Source organism: Nycticebus coucang, chromosome 3 (assembly GCF_027406575.1).
Source record: "Nycticebus coucang isolate mNycCou1 chromosome 3, mNycCou1.pri, whole genome shotgun sequence".
Lineage (NCBI taxonomy): Eukaryota > Metazoa > Chordata > Mammalia > Primates > Lorisidae > Nycticebus > Nycticebus coucang.
In genome coordinates this window covers 8126154-8138942 of record NC_069782.1, presented here as the reverse complement: position 1 = coordinate 8138942, position 12789 = coordinate 8126154, and the positions used below count along the sequence as shown (strand labels likewise).

Below are 12789 nucleotides of genomic sequence, written 5' to 3'. Positions count from 1 at the left end.
TCTCAAAGCCTAGCCTAGGTCATTCCCAGTCTGGAGGAATCATTTCAAGAAGGTGAGTCAGTTCTGGGGTTGTACTGACAGCAAAAAATCAACTCTTGAGATGGGGCAGGAGCAAAGGCTGTGAGAACGTATGCCAACCCCAAAAGTGAGCTCACAAACTTACCCAGTCCCAAGACATTCCCTCAACTGTGGAGGACCAAATGCTACTTGAAATGCAGCTCTTGGGGCTGTTGTTGCCAAAGCACAGCCACACCTCCCCATGGTAGCTTTCGAACCTGGCAGGCTTCCGAAGGTTGGTGCAGGAATGTGCCATTTGCCTGGCCCACTGCCCAAGCGTGTTCAGCACATACCTGAATGCCTCAGAGGAGCTTTATTCAGATCACTCCAAGGGAGTGGGCTTGCAGATCCTGATCTATGCCATTAAGTTTGGTTAGTCCCAGGATCTTGGGGTACCTTCTTCATCCCCACACTTGCTAGACTGTCTGTTTAGTATCATCAAGGCCTTTCCCACCAAGGCATTTTCTTTATAACTAATCTTAACAGAACTTCAGTTTAAGATGGTTCCCCACCTGCAAGCCTGAACAGGAAATGATTCGACTACAGATATTAAGAATGCAACTCTTTGGCAAGAGTGTTTTGTAACTTTGAGGTTGCATGAACTTCAGCTAAACATTTTATTAGACCAATCTAATGATTTTATTTGTTTCTTTTTTTTTTGGACACAGAGTCTTACTTTGTCACCCTTGGTAGAGTACCGTGACCTCATAGCTCACAGGAACCTCAAACTCTTGGGCTCAAGTGATCCCCTTGCCTCAGTTTTTCATTTTTAGTAGAGACAGGGTCTCAGTCTTGCTCAGGCTGGTCTTGAACTCAAGAGCTCGTGCAATCCACCCACCTCAGCCTCCCCAAGTGCAAGGATTAAAGACATGAACCACCATGCCTGGCCACGAATCTAATGATGTAGTAGAGAAAGCTCCAGGCTTATGACTGGTCTCAACAAAAAGCAACCATCATACTACCCTCTTCTTGATAGCTTGCTTCTTTTCTAACCACAAATCTGTTAGGAAAATATGTTCATGTTAATTTCAAAACCATGCCATTTTTGTCCAAATAACCTGGTTTTCTATAATGAATCAAAAAACCTCAGAATAATTAGCTCATTCTGAATACTTAATTCACACACACACATACAAATATATATACACACACATATATATAAAATAAAGATATATATACATATATCACACATGGTTCATTTTGAGGCTAAATACCATCTAAGAGCAGAGTATACGTTAAATTATTGTGACTGTAATCACCTCTGTGTGCAGCCTAGATGCGTATAATTGTATTAATATCTCTCTCTTCAGCCTTAACAGAGTATATACTTCAACTAAAATTTAAATAGTAATGTCATAAATATTTATTTTTTTATTTTTTTTTTTGAGACAGTCTCATTTGTTGCCCTTAGTAGAGTGCTGTGGCATCATAGCTCACAGCATCCTCAAACTCTTGGGCTCAAGCAGTTTTCCTGCCTCAGCCTCTCAAGTAGCTAGGACTATAGATAGGCACCCCCCACAAGGCCCAGCTATTTTTAGAGATGAGGTCTCGCTCTGTCTCAGGCTTGTCTTGAACCTGTGAGCTCAGGCAATCCACCCACCTCGGCCTCCCAGAGTGCTAGGATTACAGGCATGAGCCACCACGCCCGGCCCAATGTCGTAAATATTTATAATTGATCACTTACTATGTGCATGCCACAGTACCATGTACAAGATAGAAACTGAGAAGGAAAATAACACTATACACGGACCTTACAAAGCTACTTTCATACATACGACCTTATGAGTTAGAACTACAGACATTATACTCACTACACAGTGAAAGGAACTGGTTCTCCAAGCCTATAGCAACTCAGCCAAATTCACTACTGGCAAGATGAGATCAAGAACTTCTTGACTACCAGCTCCATGCTGGGACACTAGCTGTCTACCACAAAAAAGCTTCTGCCTTCAAGGAATTAATCTCGGATACCTAATGCCTTGGCCGGTGTTTCTGACATACATCAAGTTTCTTCCAGGTAAGAATCTCACCAATTCCTGGCCTAAGACTATATTCTGACTCTAATTCAATGTAATTTTAGAAAAAGGTTACTTATTAATATTACTGATGATCAAGAATAGGGGGAAGAGGGAAGGGGGAAAGAGAGGGGAGGGAGGGGGGAGGTGGGCGGAGGGAGGGTGATTGGTGGGATTACACCTGCGGTGCATCTTACCAGGGTATATGTGACACTTAGTAAATGTAGAATGTAAATGTCTTAACACAATAACTAAGAAAATGCCAGGAAGGCTTTGTTAACCAGTGTGATGAAAATGTGTCAAACGGTCTATAAAACCAGTGTATGGTGCCCCATGATCACATTAATGTACATAGCTATGATTTAATAAAAAATATATATATATGTTACTGATGAATAACAGATGTGAGTACCTTCCCAAAGTTAGAATTACATCATTTTGCTTATGGGCCTGATACTGCCCTCTAGTGCCAGGAAGCAAAGTGATCATTAACAAATTCAGATTAACTCAACTAATGCAATATGAACCATTTATTAGATATAACAACACTTTGCTAGGCACTCTGAAGGGAAAAGAGGGAAAAAGTTAAACCTATCCCACACATACAAGTATAAAAATCATATACGGAATCTATAACTATAATGGAGAAGATGAGAAATATAAAACAAAGCATTGTAATTTGTGTCAGTGTTAAAAGTGCTTTCAGAATTTGCAGATAATAAATTGCTAGAGTTCAAAAGGATTAACTAAGCTTCACAGGGGCAGCAGCACATAAGCAACCTGAAGGACTTCATAAACTAGAGGTGAACAACATGAGCCAATGCCAGGAGGCAGGAAATATGAATAAGGTTAAGAATACAACCAACACTCTCCAATTACCTAGAGAATTAAGTTTGTGAAAGAGTAACAGAAGAAAAGCTGGCTACAGTCTAGAGTGGGTTTAGAATGGAGGGTCTAGAATGAAGGGTCTAGAATTATACCATCAGACATGGCAACCACTAGCCACATATGCTATTTAAATTTAGTTAAAATCAAATAAAATTAGTGGTGCATACCTGTAGTCCCAGCTACTCAGAAGGCTGAGGCAGGAAAATTGCTTAAGCTCAGGAATTTGAATCCATCCTGGGCAACATACTGAGACTCTCTTAAATAAGTTAAATTAAATTAAGTTAAAAACTCAAGTTTCTTAATCGCTTTAGCCATATTTCAAGTCTCAAAAGCTGCATTTGGTTAATGGCTACCATGTTGGACAGTACACAGATCTAATACTGATTAGTGTTGTACCTGAAGGTTGTATAAAACCACAAACACCAATCTTTCAAGATGGCTTGTTCCTCCAAAGAAAAATCATGCAGATTTGATTCTTGCCAAAGTCTATTAATAAAGAAAATAAAACTACAAAAAAGAAAATTATTATTAGGAATTTATCTATGATAACAAAACACAAGACTGAGAAGAAATTTTTTTTATTTCTGAGTCTCAAGCTGTCACCCTGAGTAGAGTGTCATTGCATCATAGCTCACATCAACCTCCAACTCTTAGACTCAACAATCTTCTTGCCTCAGTTTTTCTATTTTTACTAGATATAGGGTCTCACTTTTGCTCAGGCTTGTCTTGAACTTGTGAAGCTCAAGCTATCCACCTGCCTCAGCCTCCCAGAGTGCTAGAATTACAAGGGTGAGCCACCACACCCAGACAGAAGAATCATTTTCACTGTTATCTTTAGGTATGTCAAGGAAGAAGTATCTTTATCCTTCAAACATCTGGTTCAGCCCAAAAGGAGTAACATCAGATATGCTTTATATTTTAGCATCTAATGCACAATCTGTTTCTCTTGTGCAATTTACAAAATGACATCAAGTTTTTAAAAATATGTGTATTTATTTATTGAAGACAAAAATATGTGTATTCTAGTACTCTGGGAAGCCGAGGCAGGTGGGTTGCCCAAGCTCAGAAGTTTGAGACCAGCCTGAGCAAGTGCAAGACCCCATCTCTAAAAATACCCTTGAGTTGTGGTAGGCACCTCTAGTCCTAGCTACTTGGGAGGCTGAGGCAAGAGAATTGCTTGAGCACAAGAGTTTCAGGTTGCTGTAAGCTATGATACCACAGCTCTCTACCAAGAGTAACAAAGTAAGACTGTCTCAAAACAAAAAGTATATATTATTTACTGTACATATTTATTGATTTATAGCATATATACAGAATTCTAAATACTGAAGAATCTCCATAGTTGACCATCTTCCTATACTGATCACCTCAAGTTGACCTAACTTTCATCGACAGGACATATACCACGTGTACTTACCAGTATAGTAGGCCTAGTTCCTTATGTTGACCATCTCTGTATGTTGATCAGTTTGTTACAGTCCCTTGGTTGGTCAAAAAACTTACAGAGATGCTATTGTATGACCTTATAAATATAAGCACACTATAAAACCATAAAAGCATACAGTCAATTGCTTAGGGTAGTTACCTAAAACTACCATTCTGAACCTAATGACAAGTCTGAAATTTTTATTTCCTACAGGTTTTCAAAGCCAATCTTTTTTCGGGGAGTGGGGGGCGTTTTTGGCCTGGGCTGGTTTTGAACCTGCCACCTCCAGCATATGGGGCGCCACCCAAAGCCATTCTTAACGATCAGACTAAGAATCTGGAACACTACAACCCTCTAATTACCAAAAATCAAAGGTAACAGTCCAAAAATTTAAGTCCTGAGCCATATCTCTCTGCCTCTCAAATAATCTTCCATCTAATATTGGTATAATGTTTCTTTGACATTAATCCAGAACACTTCTAGATAGTCAAAGAAAATCAATGGTCTCCCAACCATTTCTTTTTTTTTTTTTTTTTGAGATAGATCCTCAAGCTGTCACCCTGGGTAGAGTGCTATGACATCACAGCTCACAGCAACCTCCAACTCCTGGGCTCAAGCGATTCTCCTGCCTCCGCCTGCCACAAAGCCCGGCTATTTTTGTTGTTGTTGTTGTTGTTGCTGTAGCTGTCATTGTTGTTTGGTGGGCCCGGGCTGGATTCGAACCCGCCAGCTCAAGTGTATGTGGCTGGCACCTTACCCGCTTGAGCCACAGGCGCAGAGCCACCCCAACCATTTCTTAAAACTATTCTCTTTGCAAACTGGACATTGACTTGATTTCCTCTTTGGCATGTTCATTCACTGCCAACTTGCTCAAATCATTCTGCCAAATGTTAGTAAAGTCCCAAAGAAATCTTGAAAACTCAAAAGAAATGTTCAAGTTTTTAGAAAAGTAGCATTTATGTAATCAATATTATAGACACAGGGGTCCTCAAACTTTTTAAACAGGGGCCAGTTCACTGTCCCTCAGACCGTTGGAGGGCCGGACTATGGTTTAAAAAAAAAACAACTATGAACAAATTCCTATGCACACTGCACATATCTTATTTTGAATCAAAAAAACAAAACAGGAACAAATACAATCACACCACCTCTTGTGGCTGGCAAGCGCAGTTGGAGGACCCCTGTATAGACTGTACATACATTCTGACAGTAAGATCTCCAAGCCAGGAGAAGAAAATACTGATGATTCTTTCCCATTTACATTTTACAGAATTTGGATAAAATGCCTACTCTTTATTTCATAAACCAGAATTCTTCTGAAAGAATTTTCCTCAAATTTAAAACTGAATTTTTCTGAAAACTCAAATGCCTCCATTCCATTCCCAAATAATTTTTTCTCAGCAGTTTAAGAATATGAAAGAACGCTGTTCGCAAAAGAAAATTCCTGGCTGAGCACCTGTAGCTCAAGCGGCTAAGGTGCCAGCCACATACATCAGAGCTAACAGGTTCGAATCCAGCTGGGGCCTGCCAAACAACGACAACTAATAAATAAATAGCAGGGCATTGTGGCAGGTGCCTACAGTCCCAGCTACTTGGGAGGCTATGGCAAGAGAATCACTTAAGCCCAAGAGTTGGAGGTTGCTGTGAGCTGTGATGCTACAGCACTCTACCCAGGGCAACAGCTTGAGGCTCTGTCTCAAAAAAATGAAAGAAAGAAAGAAAAGAAAATTCCTTTAAGATTAATAAGGCTTGGGGCGGTGCCTATGGCTCAGTGGGTAGGGCACCAGCCCCATATACCGAGGGTGATGGCTTCAAACCCGGCCCCGGCCAAACTGCAACAAAAAAATAGCTGGGCGTTGTGGTGGGAGCCTGTGGTCCCAGCTGCTCAGGAAACTGAGGCAAGAGAATCACCTAAGCCCAGGCGATGGAGGTTGCTGTGAGCTGTGATGCCACAGCACTCTACCAAAGGCAATAAAGTGAGACTCTGTCTCAAAAAAAAAAAAAAAAAAAAAGATTAATAAGGCTACTCTAACCAAAAGTAAGCTGCAATCTTAGTAAATGGCCCTCCAGGTGTTATTTAAATTATGATATCTTGGTGTTATGAGATCTTAGAAGTTATCTACCTACTTTCAGTACTTAAAAGAAGAAATTGAGATTATCAATAGCCCCCTAATTATTTGTATAGTATCTATACCCAGGGTACTTTTACAGATAAAACACTGAAGTTGAGCCACAAAAAGAGGAAGAAACACATCTCATTATAGCTTTTTCTTCCCTCACTTCACAATCTAGGCTTGGCTATATGAGCTGTGCATAGGGAAAGGAAAGGAAAAAGAAAGTGAAACATCCTAATCACTACCCCATCAGGTCACGAAATGTACCTTACAGCTATGGTCCCCAACCACTGGGCCATGGACCAGTACCAGCTGCACAGCACAAGGTAAGTGGTCAGTGAGCAGAGCAAAGCTTCATCTGTCACTGTCTCCCATCACTTCTAGACGGGACTTTCTAGCTGTAGGAAAACAAGCTTAAGCTCCCACTAATTATGTATTATGGTGAGTTATAGAATTACTTCATTATGTTTTACCATGTAATAATAAAGTATACATTAAAAGTAATGTGCTTGAATTCCCAAACCATCTCCTCCTCCCTTGTCCCCAGCTGTGGAAAAACTGTCTTCCATGAAACCTGTGCCTGGTGCCAAAAAGATCAGGGACTGCTGCCCTTCAGAAGATTATATATCCCCAGTTATCTATTTGCTGGGTGCTGGAGAAACTGTAATATAAATCATGGGAGAATAAACTATCCAAAGTCAAAGCTTGGATGGCCACTGAGAAATAGGAAGGGGATAAAGGATACCAGTTAAGTTTAGGAGGAAACAAAAACATGCAACTACGAAAGGGATAAACACTCTAACCTTCCCGCAAACTGTCATAAGGGGCCAGGCACACTGCTGAGTAGCTGTCCTTTCCTGGCTTCAGGACAATCCATGGAAGTGGCAGAATCCTGTAGGTGGGCTCATGAATCTTGATCTTCTCCCCCAGCATGCTACAGAAGATGTGAGATTCCAATGGCCAATACTGTAATAAAGCAGTCTTCCTTCCCTCACTCCTTAAAGATGCCATTTATTATTTGCTGAAGATCTGATTAGCATCGCTCTTTAGGTTAAAGTGGGCGCTTCATTTCTGCAGTACAAAGGGCTGCAAAAATAGCTAGATCCCAAGTTTACTTAGGGAGTGGGGAATTAAAAGCAGTGACAGCAGAAGGTCAGAATCAGTCTCTTGGCAAAATATTTCTTCCTGTCAGCACTGGGCCTCAACACAGACACCTCCCTCCTCTATCCAAATGCCAAAAGCAGGACCAGGACGATTTCAATGTGTAGAGTTGGAATCGAAGAGGGTTCCCTTGGAGAAAATGCTCGTAGCAACCAACCAACCTCATTCACCCAAAATAGTAAACAGTTGGTTTCTCTGCTCAGAACCAAAAGTCTTCTGCCAGACAAGCAGTATCACATGACCAAATTCCCTCTTCTGTATCCTGCCCTCCCTCCCTTTTTATGCAAAGCCCACACCAAAGTGGAACAAGGAGCTATAACACAGCACTATTTTATTTTCCTTGACATTTGTTTTTAAAATGTTTATAGATGAAAGATACCAAATTGGGGGGTGAGGAGAGGTACCAAATAAAAAATTCAGGAAGAATTTACTTTGAAAAAAGCCATATCACAGCAATGAGATGGGAGCCGTAAACATAATGGTTACTTGGCAAATGTGCTCAATGAATGAACAAACAAATGGATGGACACTTCTTAGCAATCTGCACATACTTTGCTGATAAAGTCCCTAGAATAAGATACAGCTCAGTACACATTTGACTTTTTCATTTAGAAAAAATATAAAGGCTCTTAAGATGCTAGTGTCAGAGACACTGGGACAATAGTGATAGTTCACCAAAACTTTCAGATTCATACCCTTATTTTGTTGACCTCAGCTTGCCTCATTCTTTGATTTTACTTAGATGTTGTTAGTCCATTGCTGGGTAGACAATGAGGACAGTTACACCCACAGACTGAACTGAAAAATCTACCCAGCTGATTATGAAAACAGTTGCCACCATGACACTCACTGGCACTTCCACCTAAAAGTAAGGGGAAAGGTAAGATAAATCTGGTAACACAGCTTGGAGCCAGATGTGACACTGTATTCTTTTCCCTACAAGTTTCCTCAGCATTTGAAAGCTGAGCAAGGAATTCAGTGCAGAGGCATGGAAGTGAAAACCTCTACAATCAATTTGCTCCTAGGAACCTAGGTAGACCATTATCTGCCACGGGCCCTACTCTACGGGCCACCTAGGGGTTTTGAGAGTAAAGTTACTCATTCTCACGCATCCCACATACTGTAAATTACTCAATAAGTATTTGTCAAGGAGAAAGGGAAAGAAAAAAAAAACCACTTATATCAAAAACTCCGAACTTAATTAAGCAACACCTTTTTCCAACAAGAACATATAGAGACAATTATTTGGCTAGTGTTGGAATAAAATACTACTAATAAATAATTTGCTATTGAGGATGAGGAGCACTTAAAACTCCCAGACATGCTTGGGGTGGGAGGTGCAAAATAATAATGCTACTTTGAAAAACAGTTTGGAAGTTAAGAAAAGTTGAACTTACATTCACCATACAACTCAGAAATCCTATTCCTGAGTATCAAAGAAAAAGTAAAAATGTGTGTTCACAGCAGCATTCTTTGTAATTGCCAAAAACTATAAACAACCCAAATGTCCTCCAACTTATGAATGGAATAAAATATTATGATACATCAATACAATGAAATACTTCAGCAATTAAAAACTTCCTACACACTACTGTTACAGGCAACAGCACTGATGATCCCCAAAGACATTAGGCCAAGTGAAAGAAGTCAGACACAAAAGGCCACATACTGTAGACCACAGTTAAACAAAACCGAGGAGAATGCAAAACCATATGGGCAGAAATCAGATTGTAGCTGTCAGAAGTTAAGAATAGGAAAGGAGACCCTACAAGTATTCTATAGGTCCTGGTTGTTGTGATGGTTTACCTTTTATCAAAACTCATTGAACTGCACCGCTAAAAAGGGTGACTGTTATTGCACATAAACTGACCGCAATTGTTTTTTTTTTTTTTTAAAGATTATAAAATGTTATGCATCAGAATGGAACTATAGCTTAGAGTACAGCCTCCAGAGCTAATTGTCTGGGTCTAAATTTTGGCTCTACCACATACTAGCTATGCGACTCTGAGATATTTAACATCTCAACTTAAAATATCTATGCCTTCATTTTCTCATCTGTTGAGTGAGAGTAACAGTATTCACTTCAGCAGTGTTGTAATAAATCAGTTAACACATGAAAAGCACTTAGAATAGTGCCCATTGTATAAGCATTCAGTAAATTCAAGCTATTGTCATCACACAATACATGTCTCTATATACGCACCAAAAGCAGTAGAAGGATGGTCACTGGGGGTAGAAACAGAGTGATTTTACTTTCTCTTTCGCCCTTTCATTTCTCTGTAGTATCTTCTATCGATAATCTGATCCAGGGCGGGAGTGACAAGAGTCTGGCTCTGTCACCCGGGCTGGAGTGCAGTAGCATTATCACAGCTTACTGTAGCCATGAATTAACTACTGGGTTCAAATGATCCTCCTGCCTTCGCCTCTTGAGTTGCCGGGACTACAGGCATGAATCACCATGCCTGGCTTAAATTTTCTAAACTTTCTACATTAAATACCATTGCCTTTAGAATAAGTAAAACAAACAAACAAAAAACTTCCTCGTCAAAAATCAATGAAAGAGGGGCGGCGCCTGTGGAGCAATGGAGTAGAGCGCTGGCCCCATATGCTGGAGGTGGCAGGTTCAAACCCAGCCCCAGCCAAAAACTGCAAAAAAAAAAAAAAAGCAAAAAGCAATGAAAGAAAGGACACTGAGGCCGGGTGTGATGGCTCCCTTACACCTGTAATCTTAGCACTTTAGGAGGCAGAAGGTGGGAGGGTCAGCTGAGTTTAGGATTTTTAGACCAGCCTAAGAAGAGTGAGATTCCATCTCTACTAAAAATAATCAGCTGGGTATCCTGGAGCATGTCTGTAGTTCTCCTCAGGAGGCTGAGACAGGAGGATGGCTTGAGCCCAGGAGCTGAGGTTGCATGAGCTATGATGGCACCAATATACTCTACTCAGGGAGACAAAGTGAGACTCTTTCTCCAGACAAAAAAGACACTGGGCTAGGAGTCAGAAGTCTTGGTTTTCTGATTTTCAGCTATGTTGCTAATCTCTACAAAAGGAGTGGAAAGAGCAGACAGGGTATCTTTTATTTCTAAAATGGAATGCCTAAGATTTACAGTGGGATTAGGCAAGCTACAAGCTTTATTTTGCTTCATTTTTCTGTAGATATTTATCATCCGCCTGGCAAGTCCCAGGCACTGCAGACACACAGAGATGAAACACCCAAGTCACTGCCCTCATGGAGTTTATGACACAGGCTGTTCAAAAAAACAAAGACATAGCCAAGCATTGTCACAGGAGCCTGTAGTCCCATCTGCTCAGGAGGCTGATGCAGGAGGATCGCTTGGGTCCAAGAGTTTGAGGTTGCTGTGAGCTGAGATGCCATGGCACTCTACCAAGAGTGACAGAGTGAGACTGTCTCAAAAAAAAAAAAGAAAAGAAAAAGAAACAGAGACAGATTTGCACCCACTTACACAATCCTTCAGCATAAGTGCTCTGAAGGAGAACATGGTAGAGGGCACCTGGCTAGGTTGGGAGGAGAAGGCCTTTGAGAAGACACCTAAGCCAAGTCCAGAGTGACTTTTGAGTCTTTTTAAAAAGTCAAACCAAAAAAATGGAAGGGCATTCTAACTAAAGAGAGGGGAATGTACAAAAGCAAAAGTGAAAATAATGTTAATAATTACTTGGGAGATGAAGGAGGGAGAGAAAGAGAAATAGTGAAAGGTCATTTTGACAGCTGTGTGGAGAGGAGGAACAGGACCCACAGCAGGGAAGCTGGACAGGAAGAGGGAAGTGAGCATTCAGAATGCTTATTCTCTCCAGAAAGTCATGGACAGTCAATGTTTTATTCTTATTTAAAAGGCTATACACATGCCACAAATAAATCTGATAAATACTAGTTTAAGATGCACTTTATTATATTTATAAATATAGCATATACTTACAAAATGTTACAAAATGTCAGTATACTTCTATTTCTCATGTTAACTGTATATACCTTGATCATTCAATTTAAAAAAATTGTTTTTTTGAGACAGGGTCTTACTCTGTTGCCCAGGCTAGAGTGCTGTGGTGTCAATCTAGTTCATATCAACCTCAAACTCCTGGGCTCAAGCGATCCTCCTGCCTCAGCCTCCCAAGTAGCTTGGACTAAAGCAGCAGTTCTCAACCTGTGGGTCGCAACCCCTTTGTAACAATGAAAATATATCCTGCATATCAGATATTTATATTAAGATTCATAACAGTAGCAAAATTACAGTTATGAAGTAGCAAAAGGAAAATAATTTTATGGCTGGGGGTCACCACAACATGAGGAACTGTATTAAAGGGTCCCAGCATAAGGAGGCATTAGGAAGGTTGAGAACCACTGGACTAAAGGCACCTGCCACCACGCCTGGCTAGTTTTTCTGTTTTTTAGTGAGACAAAGTCTTGCTCTTGCTCAGGCTGGTCTCAAACACCTGAGCTCAAGGGATCCTCTTGCCTCAGCCTCCAAGGGTGCTAGGATTATAAGTGTGAGCCACTGCACCCAGCCAATAAATAATTACTGACTGCCTGTTACACATATGTAGGTGCTGAGAGAGAAGGGAGACAGAGTGAGCACATGAACCACCAAAAGCAACCAAGAGAACCTGATCACTTTTTGTCTGTCCAAGACCTATCCAGATCTTCCTCTCAGAAACAGGACAGAGGAAGTGTGATATAGTGAGCAGCTGAGAATTTGCACTTGGAATCAGACAGACTTTGTTCAAATTTTGGCTCTTACCACCTACCACCAGTCTGGCTTCTGGTAAGTTACTTAGCATTTCTGAGCTTTCATTTCCTTACCTGAAAATAGGGATGATATCACCAAAATCATATGGTATTAGGATAAACTTAATGAGACAATCAATAATCAATGTGTCAGGTATATAGAAAATGTTCAATTGTCCCTTTTATTATTGTTTAATTTTTACTTCTCATTTTTAGGAGTCTATGATCTCCCAACAACACAGACAAAAATACACTCAGGATAGAAAAAAGGGGGAGCAAGATACAAAAAAGATCTGTTTAACATTACTAAACTCACAGTTTAGGGGATTCACAACTGTTTCCTTGTAAAGATGTCATGCTTGGAAGTTACATTCCTTTAGGATTTCTCAA

General features: G+C 40.4%; 1 protein-coding gene across 5 annotated transcripts in view; it reads right to left on the bottom strand.

The window, feature by feature from the left end:
* Nucleotides 1–12789, bottom strand: part of MRTFA (myocardin related transcription factor A) — a 214351-nt gene that overhangs the window by 86008 nt on the left and 115554 nt on the right. Inside the window, exon 1 of one of the 5 annotated variants that reach the window (XM_053582667.1) lies at nucleotides 7304–7702. The exons of the other annotated variants lie outside the window; for them this stretch is intronic. Coding sequence (XP_053438642.1) covers nucleotides 7304–7511 — 208 coding nt within the window. The 5' untranslated portion in view covers nucleotides 7512–7702. Of the gene's footprint in view, nucleotides 1–7303; nucleotides 7703–12789 lie in introns of those variants that run through there. 5 annotated transcript variants of the gene reach the window in all.